This window comes from Thermobia domestica, chromosome 1 (assembly GCF_964235325.1).
Source record: "Thermobia domestica chromosome 1, izTheDome1.hap1.1, whole genome shotgun sequence".
NCBI lineage: Eukaryota > Metazoa > Arthropoda > Insecta > Zygentoma > Lepismatidae > Thermobia > Thermobia domestica.
The window spans coordinates 142,315,770-142,338,754 of NC_137454.1; the positions used below are offsets into that span (position 1 = coordinate 142,315,770).

The window sequence follows — 22,985 nt, forward strand, 5'->3', positions numbered from 1 at the left end:
GAAGACGGAACACGGAGCTAAAAGACTGAGCAAATTAGCACAAACATTTGCAACGTGTTCAGACAAGTCGTAGCGTGTAGACGGTCACTCCGTCTTCAGTTTAGGCATTTGCTCCTTTTTCGTAACAATTGGGAAGCGATGCCTGATCTTCGGCAGTGCTCCAGACGATTTCTCACGGAGTTTATAGAATTATATAAAAGCTTTCCAAGCCTATGGTGTGTTAAGTCAAAAGACTATAGCGACCGGGAAAAGAAAAGTCAGGCTTATGATGTCCTAGTTAATAAGTAAAATTAAATCGATGTCACTGCAAACAGAGAAACTATTGTGAAGAAAATTAATTCTCTTCCAAGTGTTTACAGGAAGGGATTGTCTAAAGTAAACAAGTCTATTCGATCCGGTGCTGGAGAAGCCAGTGTTGTGGTATTATGATTTGCTTGCATTTTTGCGCGACCAAGAAACTCCCAGGAAATCTAGGAGCACCATAGACAGTGGCGTATTTAGGGGGTGGCTATCGGGCTCAATCCTCCCCCGAAATAAATTTGTTATATGCAAAACTTCATTACAATTTGTCGGCACCAAAAAGGAAAAATATAAGTGCTTATTCACTTGTTGTGCATAGCTTCCACGAAACAAAATCTTAAACACGCCACTGACCATAGACGATGATCCTAAAGACTCTGAAGAGGTAAGAAAATCTCTCGCTATCAGTAATGATTTCAGGTTATTTTCCCTGTGGGAATTTCAGTGCACAGATGTGGAAAAACGTACGAAAATTTGAAATATAAAATTGATTCGGCTTCAGAAACAATTTGAAATCGACACAAGTCAAAATACTTGTTTTCTTTGACTTGCGGTGACTGTAAAATTTCTCTGAAGTTGCTTCAATTTTTATTTATTGTGTGAAATAATATTTTCAATTTTAAATTTGATCGTCGACACGCATTACTTTATTAACTCTAGCAATACCAAAGGGTTAATAAATTATATTTTTAGATTTTTCTAACGTTTCTAATTCGATAATAAATCTGAAAACAAAATGATATTGTCAGGCTTCACCCCGTTCGTCATACAAAGTGCTTTCTTTCTTTTAGTGTTTGTTTTTCATTTATAATTAAATGAAACGTTTTGGGCCTCAGAGGCTCCCCTTTGGTTGTAGTAAGGGACTATTCACAAAATACGGTAACTATTACATTACAGTGTTTTGGTAATGAATTTTGTTTTGTTTCGAAACAATTTTGGTATTACGTCATTGAAGGGTACTCTGCCAAGGTCTGGATCACCTTGAACGTCGCGTCTATTTACGACGTCTAATTATATTTCTCTTGACAAGACAGAGCGCAAACGTTGACCACAGCAACACTTCCTCCATGTTGGCTTTCGCAAAACTGAGTGGCAAAGACGGAGCAAAAGACTGTGTTGTGTAGACACACACGAATTGCAACGTTTTGCTTGCAACGTCTTAAAACTGCGCAGGTAAATCATTGCCAAGGAGGAGCGTGTAGACCAGCCTTTACATTAAGACCATAAAATTAATATCGGTTATGTTTTACATTTTATCATCGTATTTGTGAGTAAATATTTCTGCAACATTGTGGAGCCCTCCTCGCATGCACTAAAGGCACACGTGGTCCTGGCTTCAATTTCCGGTGGGAGAGCACAAAAATTTAATTTCATCAATCACTCACTTCCATTAATTATTCGTCTCCTTTAGTCTAAAGGGCGTAACCGTGACATGTTAAACTTAATAAATAAATAAATAAATAAAGTAATAAATAATAATAATTTCAATTTTGGCTAACCTTGATCACGGAGGTAGGATAAACTTCTTTTCACCTTTCTTTTGGTTTTGGGGTTACTGAATATCTACCCGTTAATTTCATAAAGCAGCGCTACCTGGATTACATAATTTTTGCAATGTAATTAAATATTAGCAGTCCACTTCTTCACAAAACTTTCAAAATACATCCTATCCTTGTGATCATGGTTGGATTCTATTATTATTGTGTCCTCAGTGCCTACGACGAAGATAAAGTTTCTCCTAATGTAAACAGAAAAATTAAACAAAATCTCTACCTTCAAGAGATAATACTGTATAAGACACTGCATATTAGATTATTGCACATACCATATCAACGTGGAGCATATAAAGCACTCACCTCTATTAGAAATTTGCCATCATGAATTGGTATCCGGTTCAAAGACAACTTTTTCAGGTTCTTCCATTGTGCTATAGAAAATAAGCAATCCACGCTAACTCTTTCCCTTGTACAATTCCTGAAATATGGATTAAATAAATGTGGGTTAAATACCAAATAACGCTATGTTAGTCATTCCATCTATGTTAAAACAGTGCCCCTTGTGGCTAAAGTGTTAACTTGCGTAGTTTTGGGTTCAATTCTTGTGTCGCATGCAAACCCGAGTAGTGGTTCGGATGCCATTTTAAACTGAAAAACTGAAGTCAATCCAATCCAATATATTTTAACAGTATCAGACTTCAAAGCATAGCATTATATATATATATATGTGTGTGTGTAATAAACAGGGTGTCCCAGGAGGAAAGGGCAATACTTTGAAAAATGATTCTAACAAGAAAACATTCATATGAACATGGGTCCTAATAGGGGCGGATAGGGATCATTAGGGGAGCGCGGGCTCTTTATCCCACAAAGGCCACTAGTTACGGGCAAAGTCAATAGAAATTTGTATGCTAGTAGCGAACCTGGATAAGTATTACTGTACAAATTAAAACTGCAAAATTATAAAAGCACATTGGACAATTTTTGCACTCGCCTTCCTTCTGAAAAAATGTATATTCTTCTAACTCGGAATCACTTGTGCCATCAGCACAATCAGTCGTTTCTTTTCGGTTCTACTCGTAATCAGACTGATTTTCAAGAATTCCAACTTCCGTGAAAAGTCCAAGAAAAGACTTTTATAGAATCCTTTACTGATTTTTTTCAGGTGAGTAAGTTTATCGAAAGCTGTGTCTGGAGGTTCTCTTTCTTGGTTGAAGTTACTAGGATCCAAACAATGTAGAAAGTATCTTGCTTGTTGAATCTGAAAGAAATACTCGAAATTACCGTATTCAATATTGTGTTGAATGCTTCTATGCAGTACCTGATTATTGGTTCAGAAGCAGTTTCATTTTCACATTCATAGGACAACATTCTTTTCCACCTCCTAAGGCGTGTTGTCGACAGGCCAATAGAAACAAAGAAATCACGTTTTAATTCCTCCAATTTATTATTAGCTCATTCTGCAAATTTTAACGCTGCATTCTTAAGAGATTCAAAATCAGCACTCTGCTCTTTCAATACGGACAAAGTACTCTGTGCATTCGATACTACTATAATACACCAGCACCCTGTGTTTAGAGATAGTTTGACAGAGGGGCCGTCGCTTGAAATATTCAGCAGGAACATTTGTGCTGTGAGAATTGTTTCGAACTTGATCCTTAGGCTTTTCACCTAGTTTCTGGCTTGATATTTTCTGTAGAAACAATTTTCTTCATTGTTAGGTCAACTCTATGTACAAAGCACTTTCTGGGTTCGAAAAACGACCTAACTTTTTCTGAAAAGCACAGAGTTTTCCACCACCGTGTTTCCTCGGTAACTGTAAGACACCTTTGTTGACATTTAATCTTCCAAATGTCCATTCGCAGATAATACTCACGCATAACTATCGTACAGTCATTCAGCAGAATAAACAATGACACAGAATCAATGTAACTTTGTCAGATCACATATGACATGATTGTATATATGAGCGTGACACCACAAGTGTAACTAATCATAGGTGTTTTGAAAAATCCGAATATTGTCCTTGCGCTATCGGTTGAATTTCCAATACACTTCTTCTATCAAGGTTCAACTTCTGCAGAATTTCTAGCAGAAAACCGCAAAGATACTGGCCTGTGGTAGATGAATTTTCCAATGGCAACAATTCTTTTTTTTAACAACATATCGTAAAACAACAGAGCACTAGCCTGTTGAGTAGTGTATAATAGAACAGAAAACATTCCAGCTTGAGAGCCTTCTTTCGAAATATCTTCTCGGATAAATGTGTTGATAGTATCCAAAACATAATTCAACGTGTTTTCTGAAAGTTATGTGACCACCATCCTGCTTACTTCCTCGTACATGACTCAGTTTACCCTTCTCGATGACATTCTCTAAATTACTTTTAAGGAGTTCAAATTTGTTTAACAAAAGAATAATATCCAAAAAGTTTCCAGGATCTGTAGCTGTCTTCCAGTCTATAAGGTGCTTCATTTTCTTTCCCTCTTTTAAGTGAACCCTCTTTTACTAATGAGTATCAGCACTAAGAAAATTCGATATTACCTGCCTGCTCTTCTCAACCTGATACTGTTGTTGTTTTTATCTATCCTTGAAGAAGTATTTCTTAATACTATGTTCTCTCTTGTTAGATACGTGAGCATCCATTTAGTCTGATGTATTTTGGAAGACTCCTGTTCTCTTACTCGCTGATAAGCGTGTTTAGTATTACGTTCACGAATGGAATCGTTAAGAAACGTGTCTGTTTAATCTGCAGAATAAGCTGCAAAAAACGCATTTTGAGCAGAACAATATGACAGCCAAGCCCTGTTGGTACCATCTGCTCGTTTATAAGCAAACTCAGAAGTAAAGGGTATGCTTTATTTTGGTTGATGCGGATGGAACTAAAAAACTTGAAGATATCATAATCTTGTGGACTTACGAAAGAGTTCGATACTCTGTTCCCTGCTGCATCACGCTTTTCAATGTTCTCACTGACTTCGGAATCAGCATCATGAGAACTGGAGCTCTTCTGTTCATTTTCTTCTTTGACAGCAACAATCGTAGCTGATGTTGAAAGCGCATCAATTTCAAGACTCATGAAATTGGAACCTTCTTGTTCATTTTTCCAGTGACATTCGTAGCTGATGTGGTGGAAGCACTAATTTCAGCATTCATGAAACTAGTGTTCATTTTCTACTCTTGACTGTAGCATTCGTAACAAATGAGGCGGAATAGCTAATTTCAATAATGTATTAAATCTATTGATAGTCAGTAGTTGATAGTCTTGCAGGTTTGGAGGCACGAAATAGATACGTGATCTTTCTGCAGACATCAGCATCCGCTTCTAATAGCTTTGCATTCTTTTCACGACGCTGCATCGATTTTCATGATATAAAGCTTGGTCCATTCAGTCCGAAATTTTCTTTTATATCTTGCACCTTGGGGGCGATTCGTTGAAGGGGCGCACCGGTCGCCGCCCGGTAACCCGGTGGCCCTATCCGCCCCTGGGTCTTAATCTCAACGGCTTGAGAGCTACAGGCTGTGAACCATTTTTGACTTTATATTGCATATTGCTCACCCTGTAGTTATTCTACAGAGGTAAGAAATAGCGGATTTGAAAGATGATGATATGGCCTTTCCAACGATATGCAATATGTGGCAATGGTGTCTTTGGAAGAGAAGTTATTAAGGGATATTTGGTAATCAGTGTTGCCATCCAATTTCTTTAAATAACCTTAACTTCCCCAAATTTCCTCCAACAGCTTCCCTTCCAAAGATACCACTGCCATGTGTTGCATACCGTTCGAAAAGCCATTCCATCACCTTTCTAATTCGCTACGTCTTACCTCTGTAGAATAACTACAGGATGAGCAATATGCAACATAAATTCAAAAATGGTTCACAACCTGTAGCTTTCAAACCGTTGAGATTAGGACCTGAACTTTCTCATTTGAACTTTCTTTGCTTAGAATCATCCATACTACCATATTCCTAAATATTGCCCCTTCCTTCTGGGACACCCTATATATATTAGGGATGGATAAAATTTTCCGCAATTCTTATGATTTTACTTTCCGGATTCCTAAAAACTCCGGAATTGGCCATCTCTAATATATATATATATCTGGGTTGCGCAACTTTACGGACACACTGATATAAGCATCAGTCAAATGAAAACCAGCACCCTTCATAAAGCAGATCCTTCGCAAAAGTTGCCAACACTGCTGTTACTTATCGATACTGCCATCTCTCGGGAGGCGAAATGCATAGTGACAAACTCGCAGGTACACACAGTTGTTCGTCTATTGTGCTATAGGTAAGCATAGTGAAAAGTATGTTCGTCCAGCATTAGAAATGGAGCAAGGAAAGAAGAGCAGAGAGGTGTGGTTCGTTTTTTGGTGTCTTAAAGATGTTGGAATATGTGAAACTCATTATTTCATGTCTGCTGTGTATGACGAACACTGCATGTCGCTGACAAGTTTGCAAAAGTGGCATGATATTCCGAGAAGACTGCAGATCACTACAAGACGATTCGCGCCCAGGACAGGCCCACCGAACCATTACTCCTGATGTGATTGCTCGGATTGATGATCTTATTCGGGAAAACTAGAGAATCACAGAGGAAGAAATTCGTCATTAGGTTAAAATTAGCTACGGGTCAGTGCATGCCATTATTAAAGAACACCCGCAGTTCCGAAAAATTTGCACGAAGTGGTTTCCGCATCAACTGACGGAGGGACAACAGATTGACAGGATGGTTTCATGTCTGATGCATCTGCAGCGGTATCGCAAGAAAGAGTACGTGTTTCTGTCACGTATCGTCACAAGGGACGAAATATGGTGCCACCATATTGAGTCCGAGAGCAAACGGCAACGCCAACAATCGCAAAAGAAATCCAAAATTCTCTCTCGCGAAAGACATCCAAAACTGTTCACATGAGTTTCAATAAAGTCATGATGACCTTTTTCTTCGACTGTAGGTGGCTTCTGCTTATTAACTTCCGCGAGCGTGGAGCCACAATAAACGTGAAACGCTATGAAGACTCTTTGTTGAAACTCAGACGCGCCATAAAATTAAAACACCCTGGAATACTATCGGGTGGAAGCATTCTTTTGCATGAAAATGCCCGTTCCCATACTGCCAATCTGACGAGGAATACACTTTAGAGCATTGGCCGGGAAACACTTCAATATCATCCTTACAGCCCTAATGTTTCCTCTTGTGATTTTCACATTTTTGGTAACCTAAAGAAAGACATTTGTGGACATCGGTTTCAGTCGGACGAGGAAGTGCAAGAGTGTGAGGTTGCGGATCCGTCAGCGACCTAACTCCTTCTACAAGACGAATTGATCGTCTCGTCTCCCAGTTGGATAAATGTATTAACGCGTCAAAAACGTCCCATTGGTAGTTTTACGCGTGTGTTCGTTTTTCATTTGACTGCCTCTCACACATATATTATATATATAGTGTGTTTCAAAACAACACCGACAAAGCTTGGGAGGTGATTCCTCATACTAAGAGAAGACAAAAAGTATAGACTAAACTGGGTGCACAAATGCCTCCTTTCGGAGTTATAGGCTGCCGAAAACATCAAAAAATTAACTTTAAAGGTTTATAGCTCCAAAACTATGGGACCTACCGTAGCCGGTCAAGACTTCACTGAGAAACTAATATGTGCGCTATCCAAAAATCTAAGTTTTAGAATCCTAAGGTACTCACGCAACAGTTTTTATAAAGGGAGTTTGGCTATGGGCATATAATTTGAAATACTCGCCAACTACCTCTCTAAAAATTGTTGCGGAAGAATTGCAGGATTCTGAAACATGAATATTTGATAGGGCACTTACTAGTTCCTAAGTAAAGTCTTGATCCGACTACGGTAGATCCCATAGTATTGGAGCTATGAACCTTTAAATTTCATTTTTTTCATGTTTTCGGCAGCCTATAACTTCAAAAGGAAGCACTTGTGCACCCACATTGGTCTTGGCTTTCCTTGGGGTCAGGAGTCATCTCCCAAACGTTGATAGTGTTGTTTTGAAACACACACACACACACACACACACACACATATATATATATATATATATATGGCGATTCTTTATAGGGTTTACAACTTCAACTTTATTGGAACCACATACAGACTTGGTTTATGTGTCATTATACTGCAAAAAACTTCAAGTTTGACTCACGTAGTAAGTAGTTGAGGAGTTGACTGCACGTGGCGCCACCAATCAGTCGTTGAAAATGGAGATTTTCACTGGTGCGGAAAGAGCTAAGTGCGTGTTTTGATTTGAAGAAACGAAGTCGGCAACGAGTGTACAGCGTAAGTTTCACACACAATATGGCAAGGAACCATCCAGCAGACCAGGAGTGTACAAATGGCCAGATAATTGTTGAAACAGGTTATTCTGTGCGACACACAAAGGCTCCAGGGCGCACACCCGTGACTGACGATGCGGTGGAAGTAGTTAGGGAGAGGTTTGTCCACAGTTCTCGAAAATCTACATGACGTGCATCACAAGAAACTGGTATCCCTCAGACCACTGTTCGGCTTGCATTGTGTAGACGTTTGTCCATGAAGCCATACAGACTGTTCAAGCACTGAGTGAAGCGGATGAACATACCCGACATGAATTCTGTGTTACCATGTTGGATGCATTAGTGCTGATGAGTCATTCTTGAACAATGTGGTATTCAGTGACGAACCAACTTTTCACCTTTCCAGCCGAGTCAACACATACAATTGTCGTATTTGGGGCACGGAAAATCCACATGTGCATGTGGAGCTGGTTCGTAACAGCCCCGACGTGAACGTGTTTGCGCTGTTTCCAGAGCAAAGGTGTATGAACCATTCTTCTTTGCTGAGAGCACCATCACCGGCATCGCCTATCTTGATATGCTCCAGAACTTCCTTGTCTCACAGTTAGATGATAACTACGATGGCCGCTAATGCTGGCAACAAGATGGCGCCCCGCCGCACTATCTGATAGACGTAAGGGAATTTCTTGATCAGAGTTTCCCAGATAAGTGGATAGGTCGTGGTGGACCAATTCCCTGGCCGCTACGGTCTCCAGATTACACGCCACTTGACTTCTTTCTGTGGAGGTTTGCGAAAGATAAGGTGTACACCCCTCCTCTACCTGATAATGTTAATGAACTGAAACATCACATCACAACAGCCATCTTGGACGTTACCCCCGAAATGCTGGCTACTGTTTGGCAGGAAATCGACTTTCGTTGGGATGTGTCCAGGATGACTGCAGGTGCACACATTGAGCCATAATGGGTTTGTCACAAACTTGAAGTGTTTTGCAGTATAATGATATATAAACCAAGTCTATATGTGGTTCCAATAAATAATTATAACTGATTGAAATTATAAACCCTATAAAGAATTACCCTGTACTTGGGTCATAACAAACAGAGTCTATATATAACCATGGGTTCATTCTGCTTCGTTTTCGATATATCGATGAAAAGACCACTCTATTTTGTATAGATTGCTTTGAAGGTGCATATCTCCGGAACTAATGAAGATATCAGAGACATTCAAAAACAGGTAGGTAAGTATCTCACGTAATAGGCATTAGATACGTATTACATTCATTACATTCACAGATCTCAATATCACGAACAAAATCCCAGAATCAAACAATTTCAACATTTTGATCCTCAAATCTGAATATTGAACCCTAATATCTTAGAATATAATGAGGAAAAATGACCAATTTCATCAACCACTGTATATTATAGTACATTTCACGTAAAACAAAATTGTGTTGTAATACGATTAGTATCGTAGGATGTACGACATAAAAATGAATGAGTGAAATACTACATTTCGAACCACTGCGTCATTTGAAAATGTACTTTGTAGTGTATCAAGAGAAACAGAAGGTATGTAAACAGAATTAGATATCAAGTATTCTCCATTTCCTTTGGAGTCACTCTTACGCCGCCCCTGCATCACGTCCAGTTATGCATTAATGGAATTTACGAGTAAAAATAACAGACATTCCCTTTCACCTAACTGTGATCCGACATTTTGTTCTCCAGTTATGGCAGTTTTGCATTTTTCCGTCAAATTTTCGGCTGGTCATAGTGTCGAAAGGAAGCATTTTTACACTCAGAATGGTCTATACTTTTTGTCCTACCTTGGTGTCAGGAATCACCTCTCGAACGTTGTCGTTGTTGTTTTGAAACACGCTATATATATATATATATATATATATATATATATATATATATATATATATATATATATGTATGTATGTTTGAATTTAAAATCTGATGCTCCGATTTCACGAAACTTTCACGAATGCCTATATTGAAATGTGAGAATGATTATGTATCGAATCAACACCCAAGACTCCATGGAACTGAACAGCAGTACAAATAATGAGAACGAAGATTTCAGAGCTCCTTCGTGGCTATACGAATAGCATACACACCTTTAGTGTGGGAGACCCGAGTTCGTTTTTCGGCGGGAGCTCATGTGGTTCGAATCCCACGTTAAGCTGTACGTTCACGTCTCATAGCCTCGCTGCTGAAAGGAATGTTACACTCAAATCACATCACACGAAAAGGACAATAACAAAATATAATGAACCACTAAATGATGATAGACTCGAAAACATTTTATTTTCATTGTAATATTCTCGTCGGACCAGTTGCATACTATGGAACTAAGAATATCCGAACTTAAGTCGAATCTGATATCCGAAACTCTTTTAATTCAGGTAATTATAATGTATGCGTGTGTTTGATAAGGGGAACCTATTAATGTGCACAATGTATACATGTTTTAGAGTAAGGAAAAAAGATTCATAATACAGACTGGACAGAAGCTAGATTGGACTTTTTTGGATCCACCCACTACTAATGAATTACATAAAATACACAAGAAATAGGCCATTAAAGCATCCATAATACATCTTTAAAAAAGTAACATTAACTTTTGCTAATGCACTACAAGCAGTATGAGTTTACTAGCCACTTGCACTTGTCTTCCTCAGGCTTATAATGATATACCAAAAAGAACGGCGTTAGATGGGATGAATTCGATGAGGTGGGAGAGAATACAGATTAATCATAGTTGACTTTTTCAAATTATTCTTTGATATTTTACCACTGCAGATATAATATCTAATAAATTAGCAATGAAAAAGTGATCACACAATGAAACTATATTAGCATTTACTTCACTAAAACGCTGAAATATCAAAACAAACATGTGAGATTATGATACCTCACACAACAATCTTAACTGCATTTATAGATGAAAGATCAAAGTAATTTCAAAAGTTAAAACATTTAGTAGAAATTTATGATTTTTTTAAGAGTCAACTCCGAACCCTCGCCTCCGTCTGATCGAAAAGAGGGTTGATTATTGAGTATTCTATCGGTATGAACACGTTACCGCAACTGTAGATTATGTTGGTAGAAAAAGCTAAACATTTTTGATAAATTTATCAAAAGCTGGGGTGAAATAGACCACGATTTTGAGGAACTATAAAATGCAATTAGGATATGTTGGAAAGCCCAATTATAAACCTATACGCAGGATATGAAGCAGCGAATATAGACAGAATGAGAAATCTTGAAGACAGTTAGGTGTTCCATATCATATTTGACGCAATACATGGGAAAGACAAGAAGGAATACGGTGAACACAACTTTTCAACAAGTGAGGAAGAACAATACCTGGCAGATAGCCTGGTGCTAAATGGAAGATACTAAAAAGACATTTGCGAAGTTAGATGCAATACTACTTAAATGCATGTGTAAGGAATGGTAAAGTAACTAAACGCCAATTCGTGGCTGCATGGAACGGCGAGTATTTAACTGAGAAGTTTAGTCAGAATATAGAAAGAGAAAATATGGTTAGAGAAATAAATTAAAGATTATTTTGTTCGCTTTGCTATGTTTTGGAAGGGTATCTCTAAAAACAATATAATTAATTCTGGACAGATATAAATTCACAGACAATCCAGGTAATGCCGAAGTGATTGTGAAATGAGGTATCAAGGACGCTGACACTAACAAGTGTTTCGGTTACATTTGTTGGTGGAACTGTCTTATCTCCTAAAAAGAGTACAGAACACAGCATCTCTATCCAAGTTGGACTAAAGACAGGGTTCCACGTGCAGGTAATAATATGTGTTCTTTCTTTCTTTACGAACAGTTTTTCTACTTGCCAAGCAGCAGCCACGATCATGCTACAAAAGAAAACATATTTTAAAGCAATAATAAAATACTGACCTTCCGTTCAATCCCAGTTCGAATTCTTCCACCAAGGGGCACGATTTGACCATGCTGTCAAAAGCATGTGGCGTCTCGCATGAATTAACCAATCCAATACGCTGAGTTTTGCTGGTCTTCAAAAAAGAAGTAGAATGTCTGCCTGACGAACCACTACTACTTTCACCTCCGCTGTTGCCCTCCTTATTCCTGGGTTCTACACAGTAAATACGGGAAGAAAATACTGCCATTAAAAATATTTTATAAATTTCATCACAAAAATAATCTTATACCTCTTACTTCAATGATCTACGGATACAAGTTAACAGATTGATTTCAGTAAGCAGCATATAATGAAAGATAGTGATTCGAATACAGAGTTCATTGGTTATTATTTACATCTTTCTTAAGTTTTAAATTATGACTATTAGTCTTGTTTTAAATATATGTAGATTTCCTCATTTATTACCTTTCTCCCATGACTAGGGGACATGCAGTTCGTGTTCGATATGTTTCAAAATTCCTAATATAACAGTTAAGCGAGATAGAGAGAGAGAGGAGATGATACTCGCAAAACCACATTCGCTCATCCTATATGCATCAAAATAATAGGAACATTCGTACACTGAGACTATCCTATGTTAGTACTGTGTTGGGTGACAAGTAAGTAGTATGGTTTCATGTATGCAATACGAAAAACGTAGGTAATGCAAAATGAGACATTTTCAAAGGGGGGAACTGTGAGTGTACGTTTCGTTGGAACAAGTATCCAAGACTGTCAGTGTATTAGGTATGGAATACAATTGTACTCAAGGTAGTGACGGCATACAGGAATCGTGGTGAGATATAGTGGACAGAAACTAAGTCTAGATACAAGAGATCGCCAAACATTGAAGCGGACTGCCACAAAGAATGTAGAGCTAATGCGTTGCCTCATATTGACTGTAGAACTCAATCGACATATGGAGCGACCTGTTTCTACACTCACTATCCAATAAAAGCTGCATATTCTTAACATCTGCGATTGGGTTATTAGAGACCTCTGATCACCGCCCAATGCCGTAGCAGAAAGCGTGCCGAGAACATAAAAACATGGACCGCCAACGATTGAGAGAGGTTTTGGTTGGTTGGATTTTGGCATTCTTTTCAGCATTAAGAATATGCGACGTGGACCTACAATTTAAGGTAAAATTCGAACCACAGTAACATGTTCAAATTTTACGGCTCTTCTACCAGGAATCGAATCCAGGATTCCGTTCACCTAGATCAGCGGGAAAGGCATGACTGGAAGACAGTAATGTCGTCCAATAAATCATCGTCTCTTTGTTTCCAACAACATATCTGGTTCAAGTATGATGGACGCCCAAAAAGACATATGCTCCGGACTCTCTTACCATTAAACATGACTGCAGCTCTGTGCTGGTGTAGACAACATCGTCTCCGTTGGTCGTATTACTACTCTGAAATCCCTCAAAGGACGAAATACTCCCAGGAATTATGTGGATATATATATTAGGTGACCAGATGTATCTTACGGTACAGACATTGCTCCCAAACATATGCAGACACGCGTGATTTTGGAATTTCCAATACCCCTTCCCGTGGACCCCTCAAACCTCCGACTTGGAGAATACACCTATTGGTTAGATTTAGAATAGTGAATTTTAAGTAGATTTCCTTCATCATCATCGCTGAAGCAACTGAGTACTGAACTGAATTAAGAATGGTCCTCTATTTATTTGAAAACGATTTATAATTATATGCCTCAATTTTGCGACAAATACAAGCTGTACTAAAAGTGGTCGAACGTGAAACTAACGAGTTAAGCTGCGTTTTGTTCAAGTTTTTCCATTACTTTGATAACTACTGTTCCCTCACTTTCATATAAGAACCAACTGAATTCGAGTAATGAATATTGTATGGGAAAACTGGAAAAAGAAACATACTCGAACCAGTAAAAAAAGTAACTAATTCAGAAGACTGGTAACGACGGTAAACGAATTCGTCAAAGAGTTGAGTTGAGTTGATTTTAGTTTAGCGTCCCTTTCAGCAGCGAGGCTATATGGGACGTGGACCTACTGATTAACGTGGAATCCGAACCACATGAGCTCCCGCCGGGAATGAATTCGTCAAAGAAAACGGGACATTTTTCAATTGCCTGATCCCTTGCTTGACTTCACCAGTGTTCTGAATTGAGTACTACCACGTCCAAGTGTGACTTTCTCTAAAACTAGCTTAGTCTTATGTAATTGGTGCTCACGCTATTTCATTCTATAGATATATAGCTCACGAACGAAATCTATTCTTAATTTTTTTAGAAATCCTTTTTCACAAGTGAATCGCATTTCCAAGTGTTGCAATAGAAATTCAAAAGATGCTATATGTCATATTACTCTTTATATGACAATAACTAACACGCACTTCGGAAAACAATAATAAGGGCAGAATCAGACTAGAAGAGTACAGATATGCAATCAAAATCAAAATGCTATGCAAGATATGCAATCAAAATTGCTAGTAAGAGTACGATATTCTCTCATAAAGCGCTTACTAATGATTTCGTATGGTCATATTTCATACCATTATCAGTTTTTACGGTTTAATGCTTTTAACATAATTATATTTCTAAATGAAACAAGACGAAACCTCACCTCGGCCATTTTCCATTAAGTGTATCACATTAACACTTGCTGATACATTTCGAACAATTTACGTTTACATCAAAGGCAAAAAATTTAAGTAATAAAAACATTTTAGAAATACACTACAAGTATTTACAGGCTATGTACTTCACACTGAACAACTCATCGGGCCGCGGTGGCTCTCACCTCTAGTGCCTGGGGTCCGTGGTTCGATTCCAGCCTGCGCCAAGTGGGCTTTATGAGCAAACACTATGTGCGTGGGTTTCGTCGGGGTTCTCTAGTTTTTTCCCACTTTCTTCATACCGCCATTATCATCTACCTCATTACCATCGTTTTCCTTAGCCTCAGTGCGTAATCTTGGAACGTTAAAAAGCAAAACTCACATTAGCTTACGGTTATGTATGAATTGTTATTCCTTATTTTGTACTCCTGTAAATACTTGTAATTTGGTATAATATATACTATTTTTACTGGTTTTGTCTTTATTCTGAATTTGATATAGAATAGTCCTCGAAATATATCAAATAGTATTGTGATATATGATTAATCAGGAATGCTCCCACCTATAATATCGGTTTTGCATAATCTGAAAACAAATTAAGGTAGTCCTTCCGCAGGTGTAACATATTTCAAAGTTGTAGATATCAATAGGGGTAAATAATGAAGTCAAAGCACAGTAGAGATTTGGGGAAAGTGAACCCATACAATGGTAAAATTTCACGATAAATTCAAAAGCATTTAAGCAATCTATAAGATACAGTATTTTAGTAAAGCTTTATTAACAAACCTTATTATTGTTGCAAAGTCATGCAGCGCTGTCAACTCAGTATGTACCCGTACTTTTTATCTTCAAATGGCACTAAATCATGCCATTACATATGTAAGATAATTACAGAATGTGAACAAAAATGTTTAATATGTAACGCTGTTGCGAAGTTTTAGACAGTTATTTGAGGAAATTAATTACAATAACTTTTATACACATATTGCAAAATACACGAGAAAAATTTTGGTTTCTGACGGAAGTGTCATAACTTCATTATTCATGCCAATTGACACCTAAAATTTTGGAATATGTCACATTTCCGGAGAGGCTAACTAAAGGTTTTCAAATTATATAAAACCAATTTTACAGTTGGGAAGCGTTTTTGGTAATTTAAAATGGAAAATAAAAAAATTATTTTATTTTAATTACTGATTTTGTTATGCATTATATTTATAATCTAATTATTTTCTACTTATATGTATTTAAAAAAGTTATTTTTTATACTAAAAATTATAAACTTACGTGTTAGAAGTTTTAAATATAGCGATCTCGTCTAATGCAGTCAAGATATAAAAATGAGAAATCACTCTCATGAAACACATGAACAATACTACTCCAAATAGTATCTGAAGACTTAATGACAAGTTTGTTAGCAGTAACTTCCTGCAAGACGTGAAATTTCTTCTTTCTGTACTCCTTGGGATAGACGAATTGTACATTTTAAGAGCTTCAAATAAAAATTACTGTTTGAGAGCTAAGTCACACGATTCAGCATCTTTCGTGACTATTTATGCAGTAATGCCTGGTTAGTTAAACACAACTTCTGAACCACTTTTCATCTAGTTGAACTCCTTATTTATCTTCCATTGTTAACCATTATTTTTATGCTGATTGATACACACAGGTATGGTTTAACTAGTCTTATGTTGCTACTTCTGCGCAATTGCCACAATCCACTTTGTTCATCAACTAATCACATCAAGTACATTTCGCATTTCTCTTAATGGATTTTTCCCCACACTTCATTAGTTCTTCACATGGTTACAAATTCTGAAAATCCGGTCGGAGCTTCTCAAGTTTATTTTGATAGCAACTTACCAAGCAGTCAGTCGCCTATGCGTACAAATCACAAGTTAATGTACCCAAGAGACTTCCATTTGTCAATCCAATGTGAGATTACGATAACAAATCACTTATGACTGCTGTGGTCAATTTGTACTATTCTCACAACATATAAAAAATGAAATAAATTTCCAATAAAAAGAAATAACGAACACACAGCAGTAAAACTAAAAGAAAAGAAGAAAAATGTGTGCGATGAAATAACACCTTGAAACAAAGATGAAAATGACCACTCACGTAATAACGAACACAATGGTAGTGATAATTTCCTCAGGTACGGTAAGCACTGGAAAGCATCACAGCCTCTACAGCAATGGCTACCTTCATGAGCGGCCGACAAGTTGACCTCGGTCAGTTTGGGATGAGAAAGGCAGAATTCGTGCCAATTCTGAATGAAAAGAATACATTATGGCAATCGCTCCAAAACTGATTTTCTGCTTTTTTGCATTTTCTTTTCTAGCTAAAACAAACATAAACATATGAAGAATATGCTTATTTGCAGATTAACACGGAACCACTTATATATACTTTTACCTTACAGTAGTTTTAACACTTAAAATTATTTGTTTATAGAACACCAATACCTTGGATCTGATATAGATTGTCATTAAACATTTAACTTTCATAAATCTCACTTACAACAACTCTGAATTTAGACACAAGTAAGCGTGCAATCGAGACTTGACAACGACAAAAATGGATGCCTTTGCAGCGTAGAATTTTGTATACGGATCTGACATAAATGTATAAATGAAGTCCGAGGCAGTTTTACCAAGATATCAACCAAAACTCGGGAATTGGAAGGTGATAAAATTTTAAAAACTCAAGACAGATGACCGTGTTCTTTTCTCAAATGATGCTGAGAGTGTTCTTTATTTATACTTTGACTTCTTTTTTCCTTAGGTGATTAGGTCCATCTTCGCTTTCGTAACTAGTGTTTGTTGTAACTAAAAAGAATGCACTCATCTTGTATCCATAAATGATTGTAATTTTTATCATTTCGGCTTTCTGTGGAGGAGTCTTATTGTATAACATTTTCTCTTAAACAGGACGCACAACGCATTGCTAGGATGTGCAAGTATTTTCCAAACATTCACGAACACTATTAGTGACATTCTATTTTAAAAATTAATAATTAAAAATAAAAAAAAAATCAATAATAATTGTAAGTAAGTGAGAAGGTTAACTAGTGATACTGCAAATTTAAAGCGTTTTCGGATGATCCTGTGTTCTTCAAATATTTCAGGAAAATCCTCTTGGAGGATGAATATGTAAGGAATAAAGAGCAATTAGAAAAATGTTACTCAAGAAAGCCGAAATGACATAAACCACTGTTAATCTTTATGGATACAAGGTGTCTGTTTATCTTTTAGTTATTAGATATGTATTTTATGGCGTCAATTCGTAAATAGTGTCTGTTATCCATTGGATATAAAGATTGAATAATCCAGATTCTGGAGATGAGATTGGTATTTCAGTAGTTTTACCGAAATGGTATTAGAAAAATGGTGGTGCATCTTATTTTAATACAGTTTCATCTAAAAGACAGCAAAAGACTAACTTCATCTAGATATTAAAGAAACATCAAGGAAAACAAATGCTCTGATTCATACTAAGTAATATTCGCTTACATTGTTATGCAACATCCGGATGGTACCTACAATTAAAATAGCATGTGAAGTTTAGGTATTCAACCGAAGCGTTCTACTTCCAGCAAGTGTTTGAATGGATAACGCTCCCAGCAATGGATAACACTTTAGCCATGATGCAAAGGAAAATATAATAGCATTCTAGACTATGAGTACTCAATGCTTCTTTTCTTTACAACTACCCTAAAAAATAGCTGGTAGGTAAAATGAACTAAGTAGGAGTAGTAAGTGGTGAAAAAGTTATTATGTAAAATGACAAGTATACAGATTAGTTACAACCGTATCATAACATTCCGCTGGTATCTCAGCTTACATTATCTGCCCGGCAAGCGGGAGATCAAAATTCTTTTCTTCGCCAATCTGTGTGTGTATTATAAACATTTTTCCCACCACGTATATGTTTTCTTGAAACTATCGAAGTTGGTCTGCAGTAAGATCTTTCAACAATTTTTATATTGATGATGGCCCCTCCTATGTGTCATAATATAAGTACTCTCCTCAATTTTCTATTATTACAAACGTTTAAAAGTAGTTAGGCAATAATAATGATTAGATATCAACAACCCTAATTGCATTATTAAACACAATGGATATAAAGCTAATAGTATAAAACGTATGTATTTCAATTTAACTGCTACTTCAGACTTTAGCGTGAATGGAAGTTATGTATTAGAAAAAAATTCATTACATATAATAGTGTAAAATATAAAACAATTACTTTAAAAAACGAACATACTAGTGCGTTAATGGTAAATATTCCATTACAATATTCAACGATTTATATATTAGAAAGTAATACTCTAATCGTCAAACTTTTTTTTTTTTTAAATAATAATAACTACTTAAAAATACACCTATTACGGTCGGTTGATAGCATTTAAGCATTAAAACAGCAATTGATCTCATCAACAGAGAAAACAATACTGGATCGAATCTTGAGTTCAGACTTTGCCATATAATATGAGACATGCATTGTTTGATGTGTGTCATGTCAATTAGTACTATTTCTTATATTACAATAAGGAGAATAGCCCTTTAAAAAATTTTAAAAGAGTGCGATTCAAAATAAATATTAAACTTCAACAAAGGTCAATGCTGAACCGATAATTCAGTAAGTTTGAGGATTAGAGCTCAACACAAAAGCACATGAAACTTAGTTTCTTCTGGTAAATCCTGAAATCCGCAGTCGTAAAACCTTGCAGCTGATTTTGGTTGGCTGAAGTAGTGTTTGAACACTCATTTAAACAACTTAATATTCACAACATCATGTCTACAAAGGCGCACCAGGTTTCCTCTTTGGTATTCATTCATTTCTTCTCCTGATATCTTGAGGTTTTGTGTAGAAGATTCACAATTTTCACTAGCACAAATCTCCACATTTCTCTACACGATACATAGCAAATCCTACAGTTTTCGCTTTTCATTATTTGTCTTTGTTCGAATTTTTCTTAGCTTTAAAATCACAAGAAATAAAATTTCTATAAATTCAACATACCACTTGAAGCAGCAGCTAAAGAAAATCTCCATACTTTCCTTTTGATTACATTACACAATATTGAAAGTAATGAAAATAGTAATAACACAAGTTACACTTATGCTAACATACAAACGGAAGTTATTTCAGAAAATATTTTAACAAATGAATGAATTAGATTTTCCCTATACACACTTGACATATCAGCAAACTCTTTTCAAACATATGGTAAAAAAGTTTGACTAGATTGGGGTCGAACCTGCGTCTCCAACTTACGTAAAACTAGGTTTCATTGTATAATTTACCCAATGAGAATTAGGTATTTTAAAAAATGGTTGTTTCTTCTATTTTCTTTCTCTTACACATAATTCAACCGTCAGTAAAGTTCATTTACATATACTCTGTACACATAACGACTTGTTATCCAAGCTCAACAGCAGTAACTCCTGGTACAATTTAAACAATCTAACTTAACTGAGCACCCACATGAAGAATAGAGATCTGATTGGCTTGGGGAGAAACTATGTAACGCAGTGGTAACGCACAGGCACGATAAGCCAGAGATCTGGGTTCAATCCTCGTTTCAGTCCCATATTTTCATTCCTTATATTTTATTGCATCTTTACAATAAATTTTAATAAATCGTTCGCTCCCTCTTCTCTATATGCATGCGATTTATTTAACGTTTTTAAGGCATTCAGAAAAAGGAGTTTTTGATTTTTCTACTAGAATAACTTCAACACCCAATTCTGTTGCTACTTTCAGCTTGTTAAAATTTGAAGATCAGCTTTTAAAACTTAGCATTCTATTTATTTTTAGTTCTCTTCCCATACAATTTTAAAATCAAAGGCGAAGTTTTAACTTTCTAGTAATCATCTTTCTAAGCTCTTGCTAAATAAACTTAATAATATACAAGTAAGATTTGTAGACATGATCTTCACAACATGAAATCCGCCATGTCATGATTGTGTAAGGATTATTTTAGAACCCAATCCTAGATCATATCATACAGGCTTCGTGATGCAGCACATGTGTGTGTGTGTGTTTTTTTTTTGGGGGGGAGGGGGTACGTTCGCAGTTTTTATCTTATTATTCATTATTCACTATTATTCACAAATATTCTTATTAGCGTACAACCAACTTATAGTACACCAAACAATACATCTACAAACACCCATTTTTCTTTTCTTTTTTAAAAAATATGCTTTTACAGTAGAAATAAGATCACTCAAATATTACTATTTTAAAGATATACAAAAAATACTTATTATATAAGCATTACATTTGGTTTGAAAAACACATACATTATTACTACATTTATAAAGTAAGGAAAAAAAGCAAACTTTAAACTATCTCACCAACTCATAGCCTATGGCTTGGCAGGCGAACTTTTCAAGCTGCGTGCATCGGTCCAGAAATGATACAAGTTTCTCTTTATTTGGTCTTCCACGACCAATTATCACGTGTTTTAAGTTTGAGTATTCCTTCTGCTCAAGTAATGCATCCAAGATATATTCTTCTAAAGGCACAAAAAGGGCTTCCGCTTTGGTAACGTTCAAAGGCCATTTCACATGGAAATCCCCTATGTAAGAGAGATCAAAAACCTTATTAAGTCAAAACACGTAAAATTATTCATATTTTATAAACTATCAATTTTAATTTGGCTAGAATGATTAATATTAATATTACCTTGAAAACATATTCCCAATGCATTAATTCGTATCTTCGTTGACCGATTTTTGTACTTTCTGCAGCAGTCAGTCAGTGAAAATGACTGACTGCCTGAATCAGAAGAAACAAATGAGAGAGGAAAAATGGAAAATTACTTGTCGTTAAGCAATGAACTCCCTGGTGCTACAACCCACGAAGTGGCGCACATTCAAGTGGGTGATATGCAGTCAGTGCATCTGCTCCCAACGCAATTATATCTGGCTTTCCAGACCGGAGTTCGCTATCAAGTAGCTTCCCGAATGCTTTAATACGAAAATTCGACGCCCAATTGGGAATAGTTTTTCTACCACTATTTTACTTATTATTTGTACATGAAATTAATAGAAATTTAAGAACACTGATTTACATGTTGAACTAAAAGTCCTATTATAATTAATATATCCAACCAAAATATAAAACCCGCACCAAACTTACAAATGCTGATCAAATCCATCGGAAAATCCGCCCAGAAAAGCTTCCACGTAATGTTTGGATCACATGACTTCATTATTTCAGAAACAAATTCACACTTCACAAAATCCGGATAATACGACCCTGAGATCTGCAACACTAATGTGTCTAACACTGGAAAGTGCATCTTTGGCCACACTGTAGACACTGTGTAACTGTACGGATATTCCACTTCTGAAGGGAGATACGCTGATGCAATCCACAATTCTCTGAGATTTTGGCAATACTTAAGGAAATGCGTGATGGGACAAATTGGACTACTTTTGGTATTTAAGTACACATACAGATACTCGAGTTGAAGAAATTGGTCTTTCAGAGATCGTAATAAAGGCTCCCAATGTGACACTGTGTTGTCCTTAAGGCATTCATCCCATGACCATGCCAACCGCTTAATCTGAAGGAAGAACAATTAAAAGTAATATTAAATTTGTGTCGCTTTATTCATTTTCTTACAGAAAAAAAGGTGTATATGAACTGAACTTTATGTATCTTAACTGAACAGTTTACTTATGTCAGATAATTAAAATATAAGCATTTTTGAAGAGTGATCATTACTTTGTAGTTAATAAGATATATATTTTATCAATAAAAAAAACATGAAAATGACATAGCATGGTTTAGCTGTAACCAGTTCCGTTTATGGAATAGGGTTCCGAATAGTGATTGATAGTGAAACATTTCCGTTAACAGGAGAAAATGTAGCTTTAGCTTTGATATAAATAGTTCCCAAAACTCTGGCTATTTTCCTTGCATTTATTTTAAATGCTTTCAGTAATTTCAAAGTTTACGAAAACTGAAAGCACGTAAACTATTTTCTTTATTCATTAAGAAATATGATCAAGTCTCTTCTTGGTGTTGGGTAGTGTATCTCTGGTTTGAACGATCCTAAACTAAGATCTGGTTCGATCCTAAACTAAGAACCTATGGTAGACAACTTTGATTTTCTTAGGAATTTTTCCGATAACCCACACTTCCTTCATTTCAACAAATATTTCATCATTCATTAGTTCATTTTTTTTCACAATATATACAAAATTTGTCCTTCACATTGATAACTAACTTCGCTGAATTGCTATCCATGAAGTGATTACAATATTTCGGCAGAATCTAGAATCTAATTTGCACTGAACTTC

At 36.3% G+C, this 22,985-nt stretch overlaps 1 protein-coding gene across 2 annotated transcripts in view; it reads right to left on the reverse strand.

The window, feature by feature from the left end:
- LOC145689693 (F-box/LRR-repeat protein 18-like) overlaps positions 1-22,985 on the reverse strand; it is a 54,014-nt gene that overhangs the window by 22,473 nt on the left and 8,556 nt on the right. For both annotated transcript variants that reach the window (XM_081763894.1, XM_081763890.1), the window contains exons 3-7: positions 21,817-22,246; positions 21,030-21,253; positions 16,786-16,936; positions 12,040-12,235; positions 2,157-2,274 (exon numbers count right to left, since the gene is read on the reverse strand). In XM_081763894.1, coding sequence (XP_081620020.1) covers positions 2,157-2,274; positions 12,040-12,235; positions 16,786-16,936; positions 21,030-21,253; positions 21,817-22,246 — 1,119 coding nt within the window. The remainder of the gene's footprint in view (positions 1-2,156; positions 2,275-12,039; positions 12,236-16,785; positions 16,937-21,029; positions 21,254-21,816; positions 22,247-22,985) is intronic.